The sequence below is a fragment of the Alternaria arbusti genome (assembly GCF_024043155.1).
Source record: "Alternaria arbusti strain BMP 1465 chromosome Unknown scaffold_9, whole genome shotgun sequence".
NCBI lineage: Eukaryota > Fungi > Ascomycota > Dothideomycetes > Pleosporales > Pleosporaceae > Alternaria > Alternaria arbusti.
Window position 1 is genome coordinate 345,166 of NW_026249949.1, and position 24,537 is coordinate 369,702.

The following is a 24,537-nucleotide window of genomic DNA, read 5'->3' on the forward strand; positions in this document are numbered from 1 at the left end:
CTTTTGACGTGAGGCGAGTCAGAAGATTCGCCGCAGAATTTCGAGAAGCAGCTTGGGCCATGCAGCTGGGGCCCTCGTTGTCATTGATGATGAGCGTCTGTCATGGCATCATACCTTGCTGCTTGATTGCTCCGACAAACCCCCAAAAAATAGCGGTGTACTCCATGCCTATTCGGCAGATGCACACCAACCGGTCACGCGGCAATGCGCATTAGACAACGTCGCTTTGTTGCAATGCCTGGCGATCCGGGTGGTCGTCAGCGCCACAAGGCACGAGTCGCGGCGCTTGAATGGCCGAGGAGGACGACGCAGCGCGTTTCGTATCCCTCAGATCGCAACCTGGCACTAGGCGTGCGGCGATTTCATTTGCTGCCCCAGGTATCATTTCTCTGCCCCCCTGTCCGGTCAGCGTGGTTTCGAAGCTTCCCACGCCTGCGCATTGGGCCCAACCGGGTCGCAGGACGTGGCTTGCTGCTTGCATCTGTCATTGCTGGTCACACATCGTGATTGCATTCTCATCAGTCATCAAGGCATCATAACCCTAGGACCCCCATCAGCTGACGAGGCTCTGCGCCCTTCTGCGGCGACGTAGCATCTGTACTGCTGCCCATTTCAGACCGCTTGATTAGGTTTTGCCAGCACTCCCATTTCCGGTGGGCCCCGGACATGCTTCCGTCATGTGCTGTAAGTGAGCTGTCGCGGTATACCAGCGATCTCTGCTTGCTGGTGCAAAGGTGTCCAGGGCACAACGGCTGTTTCGACGCAACCTGGCCTAAGCGGTCATGGCGGTGTGGATATGTAAGGCTGGCCTGCAGATTTCCACGCGAGGACAGGGTTCGCTTTGAGATGGAAGCGTCTGAGACAGCCACCGCCTTTTTTAGCGCCTTTAGGTTTACGCCCCCTGGCCCTCTCATTGCTCTACTGGAATCCTCCGAGAATGACACCATGCTTCTTTGCCCTTAGGCAATAGCATAACTCATAGCGTCGTGCCGCGACGAAGATGACAGCAGATGCAGGCGGCGTGGGTTGGAGAGATTTCGGAGGATTGGGGTGTTCACGCGCTTGTCGGCACGAGTGTACAAAAACGAAAAGCCAGCCTTGAAACCGGCAGCGTGGGTCGATCGGAATGATGCTGCCCGATCATTCTGCATCAGGTAGATGCTCGATGTGGCGCCGACTCTACGTGCGAGGCTTTGTCTGCCTTCTTTTGCCCTCGGTTGCGACGACGTGTAATACCATCGCCTTAGGCTACCAATAGTGGGCTGACTGGAGCCAGCGCATTTCGACCCGAGCCTTGTACGACGTGGTCATCAATCATCGCCATTGCGGCACAGCGTCTCGAAATAAGCGTAGGAGGGCGAAAGTTGATTATCCTGATGCTGGTGTATAGGCTGGCTCGGCAAGCGCAAAGCGGGATGGCTAACCTCACATCCCGACACAGGCGTTTCGAGACGATGTAGGTGTGTGTGAGCCAGTTCTGCTCTGACTCGCCAGTCTCAACGGCGCATGCGGTCATGCACCCTCCATGGTATTCTGACGTGAGTCCGGTGGTGTGCGTTCAGCCGGACCGTTGCGAGTCTGCCGGCACAGATACTCGGTCTCAGCATGCAGACAGAGCCTTGTCCCAGGGCCGCACATGACGTCCCGAGCATGTCTGACATAGATAGACGACGGGGATGGAGCGGCAGCCCGGCATCGGGCGGGTGAGGAAGATGCATGCAGTGTTACCGCGAACATATCCAAAGGTGGTGTAGGGATGGTGTTCGACAGGGCGTTGCATCCGCCGAATAATCAGCTCAACCTCATCAAACACCACTCGCGAACTGCCACGTTGATGAGCTGCCCAGATCCCACACGATGCTACCATGCGCGCATCTCCTTTCGCGACCCGGTGAGATACAGAAGGGTGTTGGTGGTGTTGCACGCTCAACGAATGGCAGGCGGGGAAGCGCGTTAGACCCAAGCAGGTGAGAACGCAGATCGGCTAGCACTAGCGTCGAACGCGCTTCGGCTCTCTGTCGCAGGCGCCGTGCTTGCAGATGCCGAACAACCTACAACCATCATCGTTGCGCTCGAGATGCCGTTGTCCGTCTCTGCGTCGGCTCTCCCGTCGTTTCGGAAGCAGCATCTTCTCGTCGAGTTGTGAGTCGAGGCACACGGCTAGCAGCGGCGCTTCCTAACTCTGCACAGCACCCGTCTGCGCTATGCACAGCTGGATGGCGTTTTCTTGAGCATCACGCCCGGCGACCCAACACTGTGGGTAGGTGTAATATTCGTGCGAAAAGGTAGGCTGTTCTATAGGGCTACGCCACGGTGTTGCGTTCCTTGCGACGTTATTCACGTTTGACAGGACCATATGCGCCTGCAGTCTTACGCTTCCAAATCTCCTTCCCACCCAGCTATCCTACTATACCCCCCCTCGTGACCTTTTCTACCGATGTCTTTCACCCGCTGCTCACGCCACTTACCACGTATACTTACACGACTGGCTCCGCCGACACGGATACCGTCAGTGCCACGGATGAGGAACGGCTGCCACCAGGAGGCTTCAGTCTCCGGCACGGCTTCCCGCACTGGTTCGGCAGAGCTCGAAGATCTGTACCGAATTCTCGCGATGTCAGTGGATCTTCAAATGCTTTTCCCGCGCGATCCGACTCCAACGTCGTATCTGGCGTCCTCGGGGCTTCTCAGTCTACTGCGGAGTACTCCATTGTGCGCATGCTAGAGTACATCCGCTCAACCTTTAGTGAGGAGTCAATATTGGACTCACTTCCGCTAGAGGCTGCTGCGAACCCAGGCGCGTATCATGCGTGGCGAGCGCACCGCGCGCCGATATTGCAATCGCAACAGTCAGACCGAGCAACTCCAAGTCCCGACCCTTCCACAACGGACAAGTCAGAAGGTTCATCTGCATTAGGACGTAATCGCCGACCTGGAGAGTGGAACTGGGAGGGGGTCTGGGAGGAACGTGTAAGAAAAGCAGTCAAGGCTAGTATATCGGAATCAGTCCTGTTCGGCGCTGGCGCTGGAGAAGACATTGTAGGTCACAGCCACATCTGACTAAGCCACTGCTTACTCATGTGATAGATTCGCTTTCGCGAGGCGGACGATGAGATGCACGAGAAGATGAAGAGGCATTTAGAAGTAGCTGCCGCACAACTGGGCGAGGCATAATCGGTGGACTGGTTGGATTACAGTCGGCATCAAATATCTGGTAGAAGCTATGCGTTGCCCTTCAGAAGCTAAGCATGAACTCGAACACGTCTTCGTGGAAGTTCTTGATACGATTGTCTTTTTTCAGAAGTAGGAAGGAGTATGGTAGCTTTGTTGACGTGCCCACCTGGCACCTTCCCGGCTTGTAGCAGTGCCTCCCACCTTTAAACCTCACCTCACCGTTGGACTTCCAACCTCCGTTCGCACATCCACTCTACATCTCAACTTGGGCATTGCCTACTCTTCTTATCTATCTCCCAGATTCCGTTTGCCATCTGACGTCACTGTTGATAGCAAGACCACGCGTTCTCAAGAAAGTCAAGGTGAACGAGAGCGCGCCGCGGTGACTGGGCTTTTATTTGTGCCTAATTGGGACGCGTCCGTAATGATCACAACAACAACAGCTGGCAGCGTCTTTCTCGACCGCGCGCCTCTCTGCCCATCTCCCCTCCACATCCAGAAGAAATCGCGAAAAGCTACTTTTCGAAGGCGAATATTCCGTAAGTCAACTCCTACCTATTGCGACGATCAGTACGTGTTTGGTCCGCTAGACGACATCATCGACGAGATCAAGAGCGATATCTGGGAGTCACCACCCGACTACAGCTTCAACTCATCCGTCTTTGATTGGGCGCAACCGCTCAGGGCACCTTTGGCGTGGACCGTAACACCTCTGCCTGTTAGTCGCGCTCCGAGCGACCAACCTCTGACGATACGCAAGAACAGAAACAGCCGGTCCTCAGCCTCAGGATCCAGCTTTGGAGATCAGATGGCGTTCTCGCGCAAGAACAGCCATATCGAGCCCGAAAACGGCGACCCAGTACGTTCTATGCCTACCACTGCATTGACCCCTTGGCCGTTGATCGATGTGGCGTCCAACGAGCCTGCGCACCCTCTCTTTGTCGCCGATAGCGCTGAACACATGAACGCGCAACAGGCTCTTGAGAAGGCGATTAGCAACACTGAAGGTAGCAACGAACCCCTGAAGCGGCGCATGTCGTCAAAGCTTCGATCGTTCACCAGTGGTCTACCTCTCTTACGTCGTCACAACACTGGAGAGACTAGCGCTGGTATTAGCGGTTCGCCGAGTGCAACGTCGCCAACAGCAGCTACAGCGCTTGCGGCTCACGATGAGGCTGGAGAAGGCTCAGAAATCAAGCGTCCGGACGACCAAGCTGTCGAGGCCTACCTGCTGAGCAACGCCCGCAAGTAAGTCATTACCTGCGAACCTATGCAACAGCCACTAACAGAATCCAGCGGAGACGAGTTCACCTCCCTCATGGGATGCATCTCGAAGCGCATTCCTTCCCCGACTGACTTTGATCATGAGGCTTCGGAGGCACAGGTGTCAGACTTGACCTCACACTTGCCGACAACCCTGCGCGCAGCGGTTAGACTGTTCCCTGAGGTCAAGCTTCTCACAGAGGATTACCAAGACATCGGCGTTGCTATCGAAATTGAGGGTGTACTGCACAACCGAAAGCCTCTGCCCGACACCGGTATTGATGTGATCTTCGTGGTAGACAACGGGTAAGTGCCTGCGTGGTGGGATCGACGATGCTAGCTGACATAATGTACAGCTACTATGTGACTTCGGCTTGTCTCGAGAGGTCACTAGATGCGGTTAATGGAGCCCTGGTAAGCCACCATCGCTGATGTTGCTCAGAAGCAATCTGCTCACTTTTTTAGTATCATCTTGGCCCTAAAGATCGACTGGCGCTGTACACTACTCACTGTACCCACCTTGATGTCACCGGAAACAGGCCAGAGGTGATTTATCCAATTCGACCCGTCTGTGCGGATGTCGATGAGATCTTCCGGGATTTGACGTCTAGAATCGCGCATTCTGGCTCACAACTCTGGCATCCGCCTCGTCCAAACCCCACCATGGGTGATGTCATTCTTGGCATCGCCGGATCAATGGCGGGCGAGCACCTCAAGGCTGGTCGAACTCATGTCATCGTACTGTCTCCTGCGGCTCATGTCTTGCACAAGGTATCGAAATCCTTCCCGGATATCTACATTCACCGCATCAATCCTGCGTTCCTCCCGTATCGCCGCGAACCAGAGTTTCAGGATACCATCTGTCTTAAAGACTGCTGCAAGAACGTTTTCGCTAGCAACTGGTCCAAGTACCAATCCACGTCCGGTCGCATCAAGCGCATCTTGAAGAATGCCCGCTCTGAGCAACCCGTTGGGGAACTGCTTGACTCGAAGGTCGAAATTCGGACCAAGGCAGGTTGCGAGATTCTCGTTGAGTCTGGAAGCAAAGAGATTCGTCGACTGTTTCCGGGACAAGTGCACACCCTCTTCGTCTGGATTCGCATCAATAAGGCTGAGACTCAGGGCGTCAACCTCAATTCAGACAACCCCATTCTCAACTCATGTCTTGACGCCAATGGGCTGAGGCAGGAGCTGCAGAACTGTGTTCGTGTAGGTGCCACCAAAGTAAACCCGCTTGACGTGCAGCTACTGCATCGCAGCTCACTCCACCCCACGCGATCTTGGATGTATACGGAGGCTCAGCTCATCTTCACTCGCGAGCTTGGTGGGCTGGCACCTCTCCTGGACACATCCATGGAGTTTTACAAGCGTCAGCTTTTCTGCAACCTTTCTCGAGTGTCGGCAAACGAGGCCAAAGCCGTGGCTGAAGCAACTCTGGACACTCTCCCCAAGAATCATGAACAAGCAAAGATGCTACTGGAGCGCATGTCGCAGGAGATCGAGCTTCACTTGGCGATCCGTAGGTATGAGAAGGAATACCGACAGAGGCTCCCGCTGTGCCCCGGTCCCACCGACGTCGAAGCATCTCACAAGTGGCTTCACGAGCTCTGGGCTCGTAGGAGGAACAAGCGCAGCGGCTCAGATGTGGCCTGATGCCTGCTCGCGAGCATATCGGTGATTCATCAAACTATGGTGGTGAAGGTCGGTGGTGGCTGTCAGCGCCTTTGTTTTTGGCTCGAAGCTGATGGCCAGAGGGTGGAGGAGGATACTGGCGATGCATGTGTTGGAGCAGCGAATCTCGCTTTCGACTTTGGTCCATTGAAGGCGAGTACGATCTGGAACGATCTGTAGGATACACTTCTGGCTATCACGTTCTGGATCATCTTCCACGAGGCGCGGAGGAAGCCGCAGGCTGCCCTGGAAAGCCCAGGCCACACCATCCCAGAATGGTTCGCTGGGGGAATTTCTTGGGCCCCGGATCTTCTACGGTCCCAATATTACGATGTACAAACACTATTAGATTATACCCCAGTGCGAACCATGAGCATCAAACGAGAGATCATCCTGCATACGAGATTGCAAATCTCCTCGTGCTGTTAATCGCCGAGCCGAATGACGTTTGCGTTTTTGCTTTTTCGTTTCATCTCACATGCAGGTCGTCGTTTCTTTCTAGAAGGAGAAGCCCCCGGTCGAACTCGGCTGAACACCCTCTTACCCACGGCAGGGCTCGGATGTGGGCAAAGAAGGCTGAGAAAAAGCAAGACGATGGTGCACCGGAGTTTGCTCCGTCCACAGCCCAGCCTGCATTCTGCGGCTCGATCGCGAGAGGGTTCGAAGGCCATTTCGCGGTTCACCGCTACCGCCGCTTAAACTGCACGATGCTAGCCTTGCATGTACATACGAAGCTGAGATACGAAAAACAAAAGATACATACATGCACGATGCACCGGTGCACGCGATCCCTGAGCGCCCAAATTTTTTCATGATTCCGTTCCCACAAAACGCAACACCATCGTGCATACATGCAGCAGCTCACAGACGCGCGCGAAGGCACAGACTGCAGACGTAGACAGGGTAAAAGCAGGTGCGCGCATTTACCACCCAAGGCCTAGTTTGTCCATGCTCCTCTTCCGATAATCGCGTGCCGCTGCGAGGAACAAGCACAATTACCCTGACTTTGGCGCCAGCGTATTAGGTCGCTGGGCAGCCCGGAAAGTTGCCCCGGCGCCCGGCAGCCAGTTACGCGTGGTAGTCGGGCGCGGCCGGTGTATGTAGGGATAAGGTTTGGGGCTAGCGAATGTGACGGGCAGAATTGACCTGACCTGACCTTGTAGATAGGATGGATGCCCAATGGCTGCTTTGGGGTAATGGGAATGGGAATGGGGGGTTTGGCGAAGCTTGAATACGGATGGGCATCGTACGATGGGCGTGGTGCTGGTAGGGGGGAAGATGGGCGAAGGGTATCCTGGGTAGCGTGGTGCGCGTGAGTTTAGTGCGTGGGTGGGTTGCATCAGACTTGTTCTGCGGAGATGGTAACTACCGGTGATGTATGTAGGTGTTTGCAAGGAAGCAGTGCATGTCGAGGGTTGGGGGTGGGAAGATTGCATAAGGCTCTCACCGCAAGAAAGTGATGTACGATGCGTTGACCGAGAAGAGTAAGAGCGTCGTATTGTTGTTCTGTTGTGCAGAGATAACGTAGGCGGCTTCGTTATGCTGACATTGTCATTTACCTTATGCATTCGCTACTCCAGAAGTGGCTGCGCGAAAACATTCAATCACGAGTGCTGCCATTCAGGGTACCAGGTACGGGTCTCCATGTTTGTTAGGTAGAATTAGAAACTAGCTATACAGATCCTATATACAAGAGAAGTGTTTCTGTGGCGCAGCAAACAAAGTAACATCACAAAGTGGGATAATCTAATGTGTATAACGCTTCGAGCAAGACGCCCCAGTAAACTGCTGGAAAAGTGAGACATGAAAGATGCGTAGTGGAACGCTTCGTTCGACATTGGGCGGAGTCGTTATGATAGACCGTTGTACTGAAACTTAAGGGATGTAAGTGTCGCCTGGAATGCATCGACAGGCACTGAAGCCTTCAAGGAGACATACTGCATGTAAAACCGTGGCCACGGCCAAAGCCAAAAGAAGAACCTCAAAACTTCGTCCCCACATCTTCCGGACCCCATCTCGAAACCCGTCCTACCCTCCGCGAAATAGAATCGCGATATCCAATCCCAAGCCCAATGCCTTTCTTCTTCTTCGGACTCGCAGTCTCATCTCTCATATCACTCATGCTGTGCACCTTGGCTAGCAAACTCATCCTCGGCCCCTCAAAGCTCTTGTTCGAGTTGACCATGAAGTTCGTCTGCACCGTCAAGGGCGAAGACGAAGGAGAAGAGTAATGGTTGTGAGGTGGAACCAGGAGTTGACCGGGGCCAGCCAAGGGTGTCTTGCGGCGGAGTTGAATCAAAGAGCGTTTCTTGAGAGGAGGCGGAGGGGTGAGATTGGGTCGCGGTGGAAGAGCGAAGTGGTGGAAAGGTGGTGTTGGCGGGCGCGAGGACATGAGACTAGATGAGCCGTTGGATGTGCGCTTTATCTCTTCCCACCCTTTGTTCCGGGGCGCGGAGGTTGTCGTTGGGGTTGGAGATGATGGCCGGACGGAGTAGGTGGATTGGGTTATTGTCTTGTCGCTATCTGCTCGTTCGGAATGTGGTGGTGATGGGGATGGAACGTTGGTTGAAGGAAGTGAAGTGTATGCGTATCGGTCGTCTTTGAGTGTGGGAAAGAGGATGCTACCAGTTGACCGAGGTGGTACAACTGCTAATGAATTCGCAGCTGTTGTGCTTAGTAGTGACATTTCGTCGTCTGACAGTATTGTAGACAACATCGGTCGCAATGGCGTCCTGCTTACGGGTGCTGGCGCATATACATGTACCATTACTGAATCTGGTGTTTCCGATCTTACATCGACTGGCAGAAGAAGGTCATGTTCGATCGGGTCGGGAAGAGGGTCGTCCGCGTGTCCCTCCCTAATAGATGCTAGGATCTTACTCGCTCGACGCCAGGAAGGAGATATCGGTGGGACGTTCCTCGATTCGGAATTCGGCGAAGGACAGGCACGAAGGCTCCTTAGAGACCTTTGGCTCTTGACACTGCTTCGTCTTGACGATACCGAATGACTACGCTTCAGGCTGCAGCTATTCATGATTGGACTTATAGTCGGTGATGGAATGACATGGTCGCGGAAGAGTGGTGTCAGAGACGCCGGCACGGGAGGAAGAGGTCTTTGCGGGCCCACAGCATACTTTGTCACCTCCGCAACAAGATCAGACCCAGGATCACTCGGCGAGGTAATCGCATCGCTACCTCTCCAGTCTCTAAAGGCGTCTTTGAAGGGGTCTTCGGGATCTCTGAATGGGTCTTCTCTCCATGGGTTGCCAGGGTCGCTGTAGTTTTGCGCACTGATGTTGAGCCAACCGCGAGGATCGTACTCGCGAGAGTTCTTCGGCACGCGAGGTGGTGTTCTACTTCCAGTTGACGGCAACCCACTTGCTCCACCAGACATGAGTGCATCATTCGATCCACTGCCACTGCTACCGCTACCATTCTCGCCAAGTGAAGGATCGTACAGCCACGCAACTCCAGGGTAGACACCGGACGAGCCACCGCTTCCAAGCTTTGCTGTATGGATGGCGTGGTAGCGGCGAGCGACGAAGATCGCAGCGACTATAGCAAGTAGGATTCCAGCTGTGCTTCCTATAGCGACCCCGGCAGTCTCCTCTGGTGTCAGTGGCTTCGAGGGTGGAGCTGCAGCGGCCTCTGTCTCGGTAGCACTGCTGGTGGGCGCGTTGGTCAATGTTCGAGTCCTGAGGGTTGTGTCGTAGGTGTTTATAGACGTCAAACTTGTGCGCGAGCTGACAACCGAGCTCTCAGTCCCTGTCTTCGTCTTCGTTATGAAGCCGCTGAGCGATGTAGGAGTAGAGAGAATAGCAGACGTGGCGGTGGATGAGAGAAGAATTGGTGTAAAAATATCGCGCAAGGTACCTGATCTGCTGGCAAGGAAACTACTGGCAATACTAGTCGGAACCATTGGAGCGCCAGGAGTAGAAGTTTGACCAGTGGCGCTAGAAGTTGAGCTGTTCGTCCACCCAGTAGGTGCCGTTTGAAGCGGAGGTTCAAGCGGAAAAGGTAAAAGTCCCAAGTCAACGGAAGACGACGCGGAAATTCCTGAAGCGGGGGTTGATTGCGCAGTTGTTGGATCGCTCCCCCAAAGTGGTGCATCTGAGATCTCCGCCGCCTGACTAGATGTCGCAGTACTCAAGATCTGACTAGTCTTCGACACGATGAAGGTTTGTGTGAAAGAGCCAGATAAGCCAAAAGATGACGACATTGTAGCAGGGCTTGCGAGGCTGCTTGCTGCCGAGTACGTGGTTGTAAAAGCCAACGAGGAGGAGACGGTGCCGTTTCCTGGTGCCGGCAGAGATATCGACCCAGTTGTTTGCGCTGACGTAGTCGCAATCGTGCTTGTTGGCCTTGTCATATTACCGTTGATGGGATTAATGGGTATAGGCTGCGGTCGAGTCATGGTTGAAGAAGCAGTCTTATCGGGATTGGAAGATGCAGAAGCCGTGACGCTGCCGCTCGAGGTCGAGCTGTCGATCTGAGAGCTGCCAGATTGAACAGGTGCGGTTACATTCGATGCAGAAGTCTCGTTCTTTGTTGTGCTGGGCTGAGCAGAGCTTGATGGCATGCCCGCGACCACTGAGCTCATCGAAGCTACCAATGACGCTGTTGTAGAAGGGGTGCTCGTCCGCGAGAGTGAACTACTGGAGAGAGTCGGAATTGATGAGGGACCAATCACGCTGCTTTCGAGATGGGCTGAGGCGGAAGGGGTTGGTGCCGACGTGTCAAGTGGTGCATTGTCCTGACCCGATGGCAGATTGGCGTATCCTGTTGAAGCAGACGGTTGTGCTGGTTGAGATGCGACACTGATTGGCGTGGCTGCGTCTGCGATGGAAGCCGGAGATGCGAGGCTACTGCTTCCACTTCCAATGACAGCGGGAGCGGAGCTTGATGCCACCCAGCTATTAAGACTAGACACAGAGTGCTGAAGTAGTCCTGTAGCCTTTGTGGGCTCACTAGTGACCGTTCCTTCTGAAGAGACCGAGGGAATAGACTTGATTGGTGTGATCGCAGTAACATCGACGGTGGAGGTCGAAGATGGAGACTGCGAGGTCTGCGAAGGAATTATCATCAGGCTTGATACAGCCGTAGGAGAGACTGCGACGGAGTATGTACTGGCAGGCAAAGGAATACTTGACGCTCGTGATGATTCCGCAATCACCCATGTTGTAGACGGTGTGGCTGTACTCGCGGTCGACTTGACGTCCGAAGTGACTGGTAGGACCTGAATTGTGGATGATGCGCGCGTAGAAGAAGAAGCTCCTACTGGAATCGAAGATGGTTGAATAGATATGGATGTCTGTATTTGATCGATCAAAGAGGTTGATGATGGTGCAGATAGCTGCTGCGTTCCTGTGATGATAAGGGATATCGCCGCCGACTCGCCCGCAGCAGAAGATATTGCAGGCGCGCTGCTACTTGTGCTGCCATATGAGCTTGTTGTTCCATCTGAGTCTTGTTTCGTTGGATTTGACTGGCGAGAGGGGCTGCTAGTCTGGATAGTGGCTGTTGACGGCGCGTTGATCTCGGACTTCAGGGTCGTAATAGAGTCCACTGTCGTAGAAGTGTAGAGCGTCGATGTAGCTGATGTGCTTAGGCTTGTTGGAATTATCTCTGATGTGCTCGTGTCATTGCGAAAATGCAAATCGCGCCGTGGAATTATAGGAGATCTCTCGTTCGTGAGATGAGTATTAGAGAGGCTTGCAGCTGTATAACATGAGTTAATGCAACCATCTACCAGCGGTCCACTTACTCTTTGAACCTGATTCAACATTACTCCCAACTACCAAAGATGCAGTGCAACACGCGAACAGAACACGCTCGAACCAACCCATTGCATGCTCACGAGATCTGAAACGAATGACTAGAGGAAAGCAAAGCAGAGTAACAACAACGAGGCGGAGGCAGCACGGCAGATACCCGGAGATGATGAAACAGACAACAAAGAGGCAACATATAACTATTGAATTCCGCGCCTCGTGCCCAAGGCCGTGGTCCTTCGTACGGTTGCACTTTGTTCGGACCGAGTTGGGTTAGGCGCGAAATGTACCTTGCATGGGTGCTGTAGGAACTGGGGCTGAGTCCACACACCTTGCCTACAACCCCGAGAATACTCACTGCATCAGCTATGATTAGCTCAGGATCCCGGCTGTGGCGCTCGATCGTTCGCATATTTTGCATCAGCCGCCCGATCGTTTATAACAGTTGTCAGAAGTGGGCATTTTGGTTGCAGTACCCATGATGTGCTGCGCAAAATACCTTCTATTGACTTCGCTAAACTGACAGAAGAAGCGCTGCTGACTGCCGACCCCGAATATTGACGTGGCGCAGCCCTCTCCAACCTCTGCCAACTCAACGGCGTCTGTGCCGCTGATTCGGCTTCGCGGAAAAATTCCAACGAACCTCTCGAGATTGCGGCGGGGCGTTGCTGGTTGGAACATGCAGTTCTCACTAACGCTGCTGGCCCCAGGCGGTTGGAACGGGTACGCTCCGTACCGCCCGTAGGAACTGCCGCTCTTCCCTGTCATCACCGTGTCGAAGGAATCGTTCATGCGCCGGTGGAGCCATCACCGGTGACGACCTTGGCTTGGCTATCTCGAATCAGCTCCCCGATCCAAAGAGGCAGTGCTCGGATAATGGGAGTAATTGCTGGGCCAAGAATCAGTTGCCCACTCTTGACTGAGACTATCTGGTTGACCATGGCCTCGGCTACTTCTTCTGGCTCTAGGATGTTCGCGCGCACGCTTTTCAGCCCCGCCGCAAGTGCCTCGTGTGAGGTGATTGCTGACTTGGTCCAGTTCGGATGGACCATGGAGGTCTGGATCGTTGGACACTTGTAGCGATGCTTAATTTCTTGTGTTAGGCCTTCATGGAAAGCTAGAAGCGCCGCCTTGGTGGCACTGTAATCCACGGCACCTGCGAGAGCGACGAAGGAAGCAAGACTTGCGACGCCCATGATGTGGCCTTTCTTCTTAGCGAGCATGTCTGGGAGAAATTCTTGGACGGTGCTCCAGTGACTCAGGAGATTGATCTCGAACATTCTGTTGAGGTTGGCTTGGGGGATGTCTTTGACAGTCCACGCGTTACCGATGCCGGCATTGTTGATTAGTATGGATGGTGAGCCCAAGTCGGAACGAATGGCTTCCGCCGCCTGATGGATGTTGTCTCGCGATGTAATGTCACATTTGTAGTATCGTACGAGGGCAAGCTCATCTAAGATCATTAGCTTGAAACACGGCGATCCTGTGCCGCAACGTACCTTTGGTAAAGATTTCTGACAGGGGGCTAACGTCGAGCACCGCGACCTTGATGCCATGAGAGGTGAGCTTCTTCACCACACAGCCTCCGATGCCCGCCGAACCACCCGTGACTACAGCGACTTCATTCTTCCAATCCCAAATAGACTTGTCGGTCCTCCAGAGCCATCGCCTTTCGGCAAAGCGATTGAGCACCGAGTTGAAGTCTACAAGGGCCCATATCGGCAACGCCCACTTGAGGTAGTAATGGAGGGTTACAAGCTGACTGCTGGAGAGACCGAGTTTTGCACCAAGTCTGAAGTACTCGGGTTTGGCGACTCTGAGCAGCACGGCTGCCAGTGTGAGCAAGGCACATCGGATCATGATGGGGCTAGTAGATGGGGCGAAAGTGTTTATTGAAAATGGGGGCTGATGGGGGTCGAGGCAGGTACTATGCAGGTACTGATACGAAGTTTTGGGGCTTCCAAGAAAGGGCGAAAGATAGGCAAACGATTGAACGCCTGTCCAAGGCAGAAGTAAATACCCAAGAAGTCATATGTACTCTTGAGGTTTGCCAGGTACCGAGGCATGTAGGACTAGCCTGGACAAGCGTTGTAGATCATGTATCGGAACTGGGGCCGCCATTCGCTAGTCCCGCGACGCGATATTGACGATTGAAATATACAGGATTGAACATATCTTCCTAACGACGCCACTTTCGCAATCAACGCATGTCGTTCGCTCGTCCGTACAGTCTCAGCGGTACGCTTACGCCGTTTCTGTATCCCGCCTTTCTCCACGTGCCACTTGCCTCGGCAGCGCGCAGATGTCCACTCCGCAAACGATTCCCGCTACAGCTCAGATGCAACTCCACATCTGCTGAGCAGCCCGATGCGAATCCGAATGCGCAGTCTTCGCGATTAGATCCTACAGCGGATGACTACTCCCTCACGCCTTTTGCCGACCGATGCATTCTTACCGTTGAAGCTGGTGGCGGCGGCCACGGCTGCGTCTCGTTCCTACGCGAAAAATACATTGAAGAAGGGCCTGCAAATGGCGGCGACGGTGGCAGTGGAGGCAACGTCTACATCCAAGCAGTCCGCGGCGAGACATCGTTACATAAGCTTGCGAGACGGCGACAGATCAAGGCGGGCAGAGGGCGCAACGGACAGGGCAAGGTCAAAGGTGGCGAGCGGGGAACCGACGTCTTGATCACGGTGCCTGTGGGAACGATTGTGCGGGAGCTACAAAGGCATGACCCGGTGGCGATAATGGAGGAGGAGCACTGGAAGATGGAGCAGGATGAAGAAGCGGAGGAGTTGGAGGAGGGACAACCCAGCTACAGGAGAGATCGCTGGCTGGTTTACCCCGGCACTATACCCTCAGAGCTGAGCAGGATCAAGTTTCCCAAGCTCCCTCCACCGCGTAGATCGCATCTCGCAGCCCTCGAGCCGGAAGCGCCCATGTGGCTGGACTTGGACAAGCACATGGAGACGCCTATGCTGATTGCAGCCGGAGCGATGGGCGGCCTGGGCAACCCGCACTTTATGACGCCGTTCAACAACAGGCCGAAGATGGCTACCCGCGGAGACGAAGGCCTCAAGATATCACTACAACTAGAATTGAAGATTCTTGCGGATCTGGGACTGGTAGGGCTGCCTAATGCTGGAAAGAGTACGCTCCTCCGGGCCTTGAGCAACAGCCGTGCGCGAGTCGGCAACTGGGCCTTTACAACCCTCCAGCCAAATGTCGGCACCGTAGTTCTGGACGACCACAAGGGGCGACCGCTTGTCAGGTCACGCAGACCAAATGGAGAGCTGCGCGAGAACTTTACCATTGCCGATGTGCCGGGTCTGATCGAAGATGCGCATCTAGACAAAGGGCTCGGACTAGGCTTCCTGCGACACATTGAGCGCGCCGCAGTCCTCGCCTTCGTCATCGACCTCTCCGCCGGTGATGCCGTCGCAGCGCTCAAGCTGCTCTGGCGCGAAGTATCCGAGTACGAGACACTACGCGGAAAGGAACTCAACGCCGAGACAGAGCGCAGGATGGTCACCTACACCCCCGCTGGCAAAGCACCACCGAGCGACGCATCCGACCTCCTCGACTCGCCGCATCTAGACCCCTCGCCGAAGCCTCTTCCCTTCCTGAGCACAACCCCGATCTCATCGAAGCCGTGGTTCGTTGTCGCGACAAAGGCCGATTTGCCGGATACGCAGGTCAACTTTGAGGCTCTTCGTGCGTATCTTGAGGAGGTGAGCAAGGGCGCGCAACCCCATCCTAGTAACCGCAAGCATGCGTGGCGGCGCAACGTGCAGACTGTGCCGATTAGTGCGATACAGGGTGAAGGTGTGCAGGTCATTCCGCAGTTGGTGATGGACTTGTTGGAGGAGTAGATGTGTGTAGCAATGATACCCTTGTCTCCTCTCATTTGAACTGTGCTGTGTGCGCATCATCTTGGACACAGGACCTGTGAATTTACGCGGTATTGGTTCGAATTGACCACTTGCCCTGCGCATACATAGTAGTATGCCAAAAAGATCTCGTTCTCTGGGTCGCATTGCACAGAAAGGCTGACTTCAAAGTATACATCATGTCATGAGGCTGTTTTTGCAGAGCATTGCATATAACTGCAGGATATGTGTTAGCGCTTACAATCATTTCTGGCATGCACATTGCTTCCAACTTAGATGTGCAGTTGACTTGAGATTTGGAAGGCGCGACCGTGACGACCATATTGAAGCGCTACTTCCTAACGCGCAATTTCGCGAAGCGCAAGTGGGGTGGAGGGGTAAACATCACAGTCAATACCACTTGCCTGGCTTTCTCACACACTTGTTTTCTCTCTCCGCGATACTGTCGCATCACTGCGCGCCTCGAAACTGACTTTCATCTCATATGAAGACACCAGGTTGCTTTCCGTGCATGTCGTGCACTGATAGCCTTCAGGTGTCATTCCCTAAGTACTTCCAGATCATGCAGACAGCTGACAACCAATACAACGACTAGTAAGGGACACCACGAATAGCACCAGTGAATCCTACGATAACGAAGACCACTGGAAGCATATGCGACAGGTCCAACTATAACGCGCTGGATTCATGTGCTGATCTTACCAGCAAGACAACTACTCGACTAGCACGCATCCGCATAGCGAAAAACCGTTGCCGTCAGCTGTATACATCGATCTGCGTACCTTGCGTTGACAGAAGAAAGAGATAGTGAATATACTTTGGTTGTTCTATGGGCTGTTATGATATAGCGACAACGAATGGTCGCAATAGCAGTTATGGTTATCGTAGCGGGCGAAGCCCGCCTATGATAGCCTTTATGCAGCTTCTGGACACGCACAGGTCACCCGAAGACTTCCCAAAGCTTATGGTGGTTCGAGCGTGGTCCACTTCCGAATTTTCGTGTTCCCGACCGCCTCCGGCCCAGATCCAGCTTTTCACGCGCCCAGGCGCGCAGCATCAATCACTTGCTGATATATATCGTTCTGTTTGTCCGACCTTCGCCTTCGGGCATTTGGTCAATTTGAAACGATACAGAGAAGATTAGCATGGCCCCTGCACTAAGGATGACACGCTCAATCAAAGAGAAGCTACCATTTTTTTGCTCTTTGATCTGACTCCATCGCTAAATCGGTGCGTGGAGACCCGGGTTCGAGTCGAGCCCAGCTCTTCTTTTTGCGCTCTTTTTGCTGCGCAAGGGTCCAGCAACCTTTCTTCCCGCACAATAATGATCAAAATACCATTTCCTCTGCACTTCACATTGTTCTACATTCGCAAACACAGATATCGCATTGCAAATCCCTCCAAAATATCCCATCTACTCCGGCGCCAGATCCAGAGCAAAAAAACGGTAGCTTCTCTTTGATTGAGCGTGTCATCCTTAGTGCAGGGGCCATGCTAATCTTCTCAATGGGGGGCGCCGCTGCGCGGCAGGCTGGCAGAGGCGGCGGGCTCGCTGACGCTCGCCAGCCGCCTCGCCCTGTACTCTGACTGTGTCGACTCAGCGTTGTCGCAGACCACGCTCTGGCAGCTGCCATCCTGGTATTACCGCCTTTTGGGTTGTCGCGGCGCTGATGTAGGCGTCTGGGCTAATCTTTTCGCGACAAGATATGCGAATAGAACCTTGGAAACCGGGCACTCAGTGCAGGCTCGCGGGTACAGCGCCTTCGTTCCAATCATCTTGCGCACCTCTTCAGCGATATAGCGAAGTCACGCTGTCGTAGTATCAGCGTCGACTCAACACTCCTTCTCCTCAGAAGCGCCCATAAAGAGAAGCAGTCAATGAAAAAGCTACCCGCCTTACACATCATGTTTATCGGGAGAGACGCCGCAACGCTCAACAGGCTGGCACAGGATCAGAATTGCTCCTGGTCCCGTTCAATCGGCAATCAACACCTCAATACCTCTTTCAAAGTTTCGATAATGCCCATCACCGGGCCTGCAGTCGAAGCGCGCTTAGAGTCAAACCAGGGATGCTTTCTGTGCTGTTGTTCGTAAGCCCTGGCAACTACATACATTGGAATACTGCGTTTCAGGTTATTGCAACGCCAACGTAGTCGCCCGGCCTGAAATACGTTTGCGATGATACCTACCTACATTCCGTCTCATACTTCTTCTCTCTTAGCTCTTGTGGGGTCTGGATTGCTCCTGTCTCTTGTCGGCGGCATCTCATCAAAGACAATGGCCCAGTTCCGTACATATCAGCCAAACGCCTCGAAAATGTTTTTCACGGCCTAGTCCTGGGTACGGAGCCCTTATCACTTCTCTCCAGTATCCAGTAGGTGGCGGGTATATCTACATCATGGCCTGCCGATACGCTCGTTGGCGGGATACCAACGACGAGGTCGCAACTCTTTAGTACCCTAGCCGTCAAGCCACTCGACGAGCCGGCTGAGTCGTGAGATAGATTTCTCGGCATCTCCATCCATCATCAGCCAGGACCATCCTCCTTCCTTGTCACCGTCCCGAATGCCGCCAAATCTGATGCCGAGACGATCAGCGGGGTCGTCGTATGCGAGACGGGCACCGGAATCGCGAGCGATAGTATGTGGGTGACTTCCACTCATGACGCTCCAGATCTGGAGTTCGTGATTGGCTTTGCCGCATACATAGCTTTAAGAAATTTTGATCTGACAGGTCTCAAGAGGCCCAGGAGGACTTCATAGACTTCCAAGAATTTCCCCAGCGCCCCAGGAATCCGTGATAACCTCCAGGCTTAGCCGTTACATAGCTGGGGAGGCTCGTATCGCCTTTTGAAAAACTGGCTCTGCCGCATACATCGAATGCGAAAGTTTTGTTCTTACGGGTAATGTAAGACCCGGGTACACTTCAAAGTGTCCTAGAAATTTGCGCAACATCTTGGAAATGCATGAGGACCTCCAGGCTTAGCCCTTATGTACCTAGGTGGACTTGTATCGCCTCGAATGGAATCAGGTTTGCCGCATACATAGCAGCCGGAAATTTTAATCTAGTAGGTATTGGTGGGTCCTGGGACACTTCATATAGGTCTGAGAAATTCTTCCAGATCGGCTTCTCGTACACAGCCGTCGACATCACGCGAACGGATTGGGCGCACGCCTTCACAGCAACTGAGCGCCAGGGACTAGAGCGCAAGGCTGATCTGAGGGGAGTGCAGCTCCTGCCGCATACAGAAGACTTGGTGGTGCAGATGATGGGCGTCAGCCGGTCTGTCTTGTTCGCCCAGGCCGCCTAGCACACAGCCAATCTCTCTGGATAGGTGTAAGATATAGTAGACGAAGCCCAACCATAATGCAACGTGTTCTTCAATCTGTGTTCGTAAGTTCTTGTCACGATCAGTAAGACACCATGAACTTCTACCGAACAATTGTACCAACACTAGTGTGACTTCTTAAGCCTTGGAAATGCCCGTCTTCTACATAGCATACGTCGGCGTGGCTATGATTGGGAACGCCAAACAAGAAGCTGGCCCGCGAGAAGGAAGCGATTAAGCTGTATGATGGGCATAGAATTGGCGTTATTCTTTCATACTAATCGCATGAATGCCGTGGCCGGCTCGGTCATACCCAACTTCCGAGGACATCGCCCATGTCACAGCACGTGTGCGGAGCAATGTCGTGATGTTGTCGCTGAAACTGATCAAGAGACGAGCGAGATGAGACTCTAGAATGATGAAGATAGCTTTACGTTTACTAGTCTATGGATTGATTATCGCCTTCTAGCGCTCGATCGTGAGGTAAGCCGACTAGAGTGCGTTAGTGGAGATGTAGCTCATTGGGCAGAAAGCACCGCGCTCGGGGTGCTGGCTGATGAAAGATCTATCGAGCGGTTGTGATGGAGCTTGGAGATTGGGATCGTGCGGACTGCTTTGGGTTGATGGGTATTCGACACTATGGATACGATGGTACTCTTGCAGTTGGCGTAAGGGCCAGGTATTGTGACTTTTGACCCCGGTCAACGCCCATGACCTTTACGACCACACGGAGCTTGTCACGAGGCCTGGAAGCTTTGATCCGCCCCAAGACCTCTTCTACTACATGAATGTTATTGGGTCCAGGCAGCTTGGTACTGCTATGTCATGCGAACTAAACAGCATAATAGCCCATCTTCACGGCAATTGACCCAACTAACCAGGTGCACATACGAATCGAAAGTGTCTACATCATCACGAACAAGAGTCAAGGGTCATAACAGGAGAGAAATGTCATGGATTCATGAAGTGTATCTACTCATCAGTCTTGCTAAAGACCGCAGTAAGGTAGAGCAGCCGTCTTGTAGACAGCAGAGTTCAAAAAAAAAAAAGATTGCAGCAGGAAAGCGAGAGGGCTGTGCACTGGCTTCTAAGCCCAGTCAGGGTCGACATACTGCCTCAACTTCTGCTCGTCGCCGTGGTGCTTCCAGAAACCAACGTAGTTGACTTGGCATCCCTTCCAGGTCTCGGCGTGCAGGCCTAGGGCTGTGTTCTTGAGATACCTCTCAAAACCAGGATTTTCCTTGACCTGTGGTCTCCATTGTATAGGACCGAGCATCGAGTGAGTGGAGCGGCGCGGCACAACAGGGTACGGGATCTTGTGCGTGTTACCATAGCGGTCTTGTTCGAAGGAGTTGTTCTGGATGTTCGGTATAGCGATCATGTATACACTACGTTGCCTCACCGGAGACGAATGTAGTCGGCTACATGTCATGCGTATTGGATAGAGTATACCAGTCATCTCGATAAAGCATACAAGCCAGCAATCGAATAGGTGCGCTGCAGTCTACATCGATATAAAGATGAAAGTTAGCGAGGTTTCAAAGGTAATGTAGACTTCTGGAGGATACGCTCCCGTTGTTCGCTGCAGGAGGCATGCGACAGTCTAGTTATCCGACAAGATCCCTCATAGTGTGACGAGCTCGTATTCGAAAGCCTACGTAGACATACATACATCGCAAAAGTATCGCGCAACAAAACCAGACTCCATTTTCGCGGGCCTACCGCCCATCGTGGGTATCATACCTGAACTGAACGGACGCATGAAAGCAAACCCTGGGTATACACCCGATCTCACTACCCTTTCCACACTCCATTTGCCTACTTCTCCACCTTCGCGACCTTCTTCTCTCTCTTGACTTTCTTCTCTTTCTTCACTTTCTTCAAGTTCGGATCAAGCCCGCATTCCAGAAGGGAAGTCAGAATAGGTCCCTTGCACTGTTCCCTCGCCACGCCAACCTTGCGCTCCAGCTCAGCGCGCAGCAGCGTCATGGAATTATCCTGCGGCTCAGGAGTGCAGAGTTGCTTGTACGACGCCTTGATCTCTGCTATGTGAAATGCGATAGCTTGTCTGCCAATCTCCAACAACGCTATCTTCTTGGCTTTCCAAGCGGCTTCAAACTGGTCGACCATTTTGTCGTAGGGACTGTTGTTTCCGCATATGCGCGCTTCCAGTGTCTGCATCTGCACCTCTTTCATGGTCAGCTTACCTATCGGTTTTGCCTTTAATGCGGCAGTGTAGACCGGTTTCATTCTTTGGGGAAAGAAGTCACCGTTGCCGTCTTCAGTAAGACGTCCTCGGAACAGCCGAAGGAATGTCATCAGGTCTCTGCCGACAACATCATACATGTTGTAGAGTTGCGGTTTCTTGTCGTCAAGGTTCGCTCCAAAATTCTTGCTGTCGAGCTGTTCGGCGACACCGAGAAGGACTTCCAGGAAGTCGTCCACGACTCCTTCTAGCTGGTATGCAAGGCTACCCAGCCTGGAGGATGTTTCCGCGATTAGCTCCTTGAACAGCGGGTCGAGCGTCTTCTGGACAGGACCCAGAAGCGTAATGTTCCAACTGCAACTCGGCAGTCCCTTTGTCCGGTGGTTGCCTAGCTTGTTCAAGTAGCACCGTACGGCGTTACCATGCAACTTCCGCCAAACATTGTTGATGTTATGGTGACCTTCGTTCTTCCAATCGCCGACTCCTTCTCTCATGCTCTTAATCCTCGGAAGGATGAGTTCACTTTCGAAAACGTCGAGGAAGACTTCGAGCGGCTTCAACAATTTGGATGCGAATTCTTCAAAGTTGAACCTGGGCCCTGTCTGTACAGGCCCGGAAGTCGTGCTGCAAGCGAGCTCGATATAGCTGAAGAGCTCGGGTAGTGTTCGCCTGTAAAAGCGAAGAAGATCTTTCTGCTGCCGTTCATTGGCGATAGCGGCGAGTTCCCTGCATAGACTGGGGATTTGGGTGGACTCAACGGACAGCGGCAGATGCTCGTCGGTGTACTGGTGGTAGCCCTCGACATGCTCCATGTAGTCTTTTGCCGAAGTCGTCATAACTGTCAAATTTTCGTTCTGCTTTGCGAATCTTTTCCTCAGCCTGTCGCTGATGCGACGACCTCGTTCTCGGGCACATATTTCGTTCTCTTCGAGGGTCATGAAAGCGATCTCGCGGGCGCAGTGGTCTCTTTGCGCATAGTCTGTTGGCGCGTAGCTGTCCTTCTTTCTCCGAGTTTCTGCTTTACATTCGGCTAGCCAGTCGAGATCAGCTATCTCATGTTGGTTGAATTCTGCATCTTTGCGATCCGATGGGTCCAGATTGGACTCTCCCATTGTCAAGGCGATGATGATGCGTTGATCGGGTCTCCTTGTAGTACGGTCATTAATTAAGTGGTCAAGAAACGCGCTATCGCCAGCTCTCGTGATTTCTTCAGCGACTATGACTACTTTGCAGTCCTGAAGATATCGGTTCGCTTTTGTTTCACGGTCCTATCAACACACGGTTAGCTTGAGCGATGTCAACCTGGGAAGGGCACAAGCTTGCCTTGTTGATGTCCTGTAGTCCGGGGCAGTCGCCGATCGAGTAGCGAATCCGAAAGTCACCAAAGACCTCAATCCTCTCTACGAGCGCAGAGGGGTTGAAACCAAGTTTGGTGTCGTCCATCTTGGCTTGATCGTCGCTGAATTGCGCGAGCTCTCTCCGCAGCTCCGTCACGTTGGTAGCGTAGATACCCTGTGCGGACATGTTGGCGATCTTCTGGCGCCGGTCCTCAGCCCACTTGACGCATTGGCCAAACGCATCCTTTTGCTTCGCTACTGATGAGAATTTGTGCGAATTGAAATCATTTCCTAGGAATGTCCAAGTAGATTCGTTCGATGCGAATTCTGGAATGTCGCTGAACAGATTCTGAAGCGCCCGTAGACTGTCTTGGCCTTGATCGTCAAGCTCTATGGGCCCTTCCACGCATCTGTTTAGGTTCGCTACAAGATTGGCAAGATGCTGTTGTACTGAATCTCGACAGTCGATCTTGCCGGAAAGCTCCAGTCTCACCTCGTAGGGTGTTTGTATGTGCGCTCGACGTGGTGAATATACAATTGGAATGCGAGTTGTTGCCACGCCGCTTACCGCCTAGGAAAGTTAGATGACGTGATGCTTTGGGGAGGTCGTGCTTACCGATCTTGCAATCCCATCGATGCCCAAGATAGCATCTATTAATTTCGACTTCCCCTGCCCAGTCCTGCCGACGACTGCCACACGCTCGGGTTCGCTTTGGTACTCGTCCATCACCTCGTTGAGTTTGGTCTGAGACTTGCGGCTAGTTGCGGGTCCTTGTCTGGCTTAACAGCTAGGATGAAATCTTGTGGAATCTCCAGGCAAGCCCTCTCGGCTTTCATAAATTCATCATCGTAGGCGAGTAGATCGGGCAACGTTTCCGTTGCTGGATCGTGACGAACAAAGTCCTTCGTATTACCCTTAAGATATTCTTGATATCCTGCTATTCTCCGTTCTACCCGCCGTTTTGCGGATGGGCGTACTGCCTTTGACTTGGCTGGCTGTGCTTGCTCGGAAGCTGTAGTGGTCAGTGTCTGCACAGTGGCCGGTCTTGGATAGGATCTTAAGATGTGATACTCACCTGGTCTTTTCTTCGGGTTCACCATGTTGGCCCGAGAGGTGCTTGGTTGGAGAACGGACGCCACCATCTCAGATGGTTCAAGGCGTTACGATCGCGACTGTGGAGGTCTACTATTACTGCAACGAGGAGTTAGCAATGTGTGTGGGAGGACAGATGTCGCACGCTCTGCATATGCTATATAGGTAAATATCTGTGCAAGAAAAAGCTTTGGCTGCAGCGGCACATGATGCGATGAGCAAACGCTGTCTGAGACAATACATGTTTATTGCCGTAGATGTTTGACTTGTTGGTCCTATTGCAGAGATCGGGCAATGCTTCCATCGTCCATGGACCAGTCTTGTCGTCTCATATGTCTTGCCGGTCGATTTGTCCCAGACGTTGTCGTGACACCAAGGCCGGAATGCTCCATGGTCTGTATGGCACGCTCGTTCGCGCGCACAGCCTCGCGCACGGCTAATGACAGGTGACAGAACTTTAAAACTTCCCGCACGGTTCGGCATGGCAGAGAAGAAAGGGAACATGAGAATACATACCGGAAGCGAGTGAGATTTTTAAAGCAGCAGATTCCTTTGCTGTGCCGCTCGCGATGCTAGGGAAGGAATGATATGTGCGCGCCGATGGTCCGGAGGGGTTGAAAGCGATTTGTCGCTGATAAGACGCGTCGCGCATGCACCCAGGCGGCGTAGTACTTGGCGTGCGTGCAAAGACGGTCGCGATGAAGGGAATGAGGGACGCGCCCAGTGTATTATAGAATCTGACGTGCGAATGCCGCGAAAAAGAAAGCAACGGTGTGGAGGGGAAACCTGGAAGAGGTGGTCGCA

General features: G+C 53.2%; 8 protein-coding genes across 8 annotated transcripts; 4 read left to right on the forward strand and 4 right to left on the reverse strand.

The window, feature by feature from the left end:
• Positions 1–2,077: 2,077 nt before the first annotated feature.
• On the forward strand, positions 2,078–3,174 carry J4E86_007036 (uncharacterized protein; the record flags this gene model as incomplete). The annotated part of the gene is made up of 4 exons (XM_051447558.1): positions 2,078–2,142; positions 2,191–2,285; positions 2,351–3,039; positions 3,088–3,174. The coding sequence occupies 4 exons, from the start codon at positions 2,078–2,080 to the stop codon at positions 3,172–3,174; spliced, it is 936 nt and encodes a 311-aa protein (XP_051301156.1).
• A 424-nt stretch (positions 3,175–3,598) lies between these two features.
• Positions 3,599–4,747, forward strand: J4E86_007037 (uncharacterized protein; the record flags this gene model as incomplete). Its single annotated transcript, XM_051447559.1, has 2 exons — positions 3,599–4,422; positions 4,471–4,747. 2 exons carry the CDS (start codon positions 3,599–3,601, stop codon positions 4,745–4,747), a joined length of 1,101 nt encoding a protein of 366 aa, XP_051301157.1.
• Positions 4,748–5,100: 353 nt separating this feature from the next.
• Positions 5,101–6,090, forward strand: J4E86_007038 (uncharacterized protein; the record flags this gene model as incomplete). The annotated part of the gene is made up of 1 exon (XM_051447560.1): positions 5,101–6,090. One exon carries the CDS (start codon positions 5,101–5,103, stop codon positions 6,088–6,090), a length of 990 nt encoding a protein of 329 aa, XP_051301158.1.
• Positions 6,091–8,984: 2,894 nt separating this feature from the next.
• On the reverse strand, positions 8,985–10,027 carry J4E86_007039 (uncharacterized protein; the record flags this gene model as incomplete). Its single annotated transcript, XM_051447561.1, has 2 exons — positions 8,985–9,116; positions 9,251–10,027. The coding sequence occupies 2 exons, from the start codon at positions 10,025–10,027 to the stop codon at positions 8,985–8,987; spliced, it is 909 nt and encodes a 302-aa protein (XP_051301159.1).
• A 2,640-nt stretch (positions 10,028–12,667) lies between these two features.
• On the reverse strand, positions 12,668–13,739 carry J4E86_007040 (uncharacterized protein; the record flags this gene model as incomplete). Its single annotated transcript, XM_051447562.1, has 2 exons — positions 12,668–13,332; positions 13,379–13,739. 2 exons carry the CDS (start codon positions 13,737–13,739, stop codon positions 12,668–12,670), a joined length of 1,026 nt encoding a protein of 341 aa, XP_051301160.1.
• A 347-nt stretch (positions 13,740–14,086) lies between these two features.
• On the forward strand, positions 14,087–15,751 carry J4E86_007041 (uncharacterized protein; the record flags this gene model as incomplete). Its single annotated transcript, XM_051447563.1, has 1 exon — positions 14,087–15,751. One exon carries the CDS (start codon positions 14,087–14,089, stop codon positions 15,749–15,751), a length of 1,665 nt encoding a protein of 554 aa, XP_051301161.1.
• Positions 15,752–20,184: 4,433 nt separating this feature from the next.
• Positions 20,185–20,805, reverse strand: J4E86_007042 (uncharacterized protein; the record flags this gene model as incomplete). The annotated part of the gene is made up of 2 exons (XM_051447564.1): positions 20,185–20,454; positions 20,770–20,805. The coding sequence occupies 2 exons, from the start codon at positions 20,803–20,805 to the stop codon at positions 20,185–20,187; spliced, it is 306 nt and encodes a 101-aa protein (XP_051301162.1).
• Positions 20,806–20,915: 110 nt separating this feature from the next.
• J4E86_007043 (uncharacterized protein) lies at positions 20,916–23,741 on the reverse strand (the record flags this gene model as incomplete). Its single annotated transcript, XM_051447565.1, has 4 exons — positions 20,916–22,449; positions 22,619–23,128; positions 23,371–23,653; positions 23,717–23,741. The coding sequence occupies 4 exons, from the start codon at positions 23,739–23,741 to the stop codon at positions 20,916–20,918; spliced, it is 2,352 nt and encodes a 783-aa protein (XP_051301163.1).
• Between the last annotated feature and the right edge of the window lie 796 nt (positions 23,742–24,537).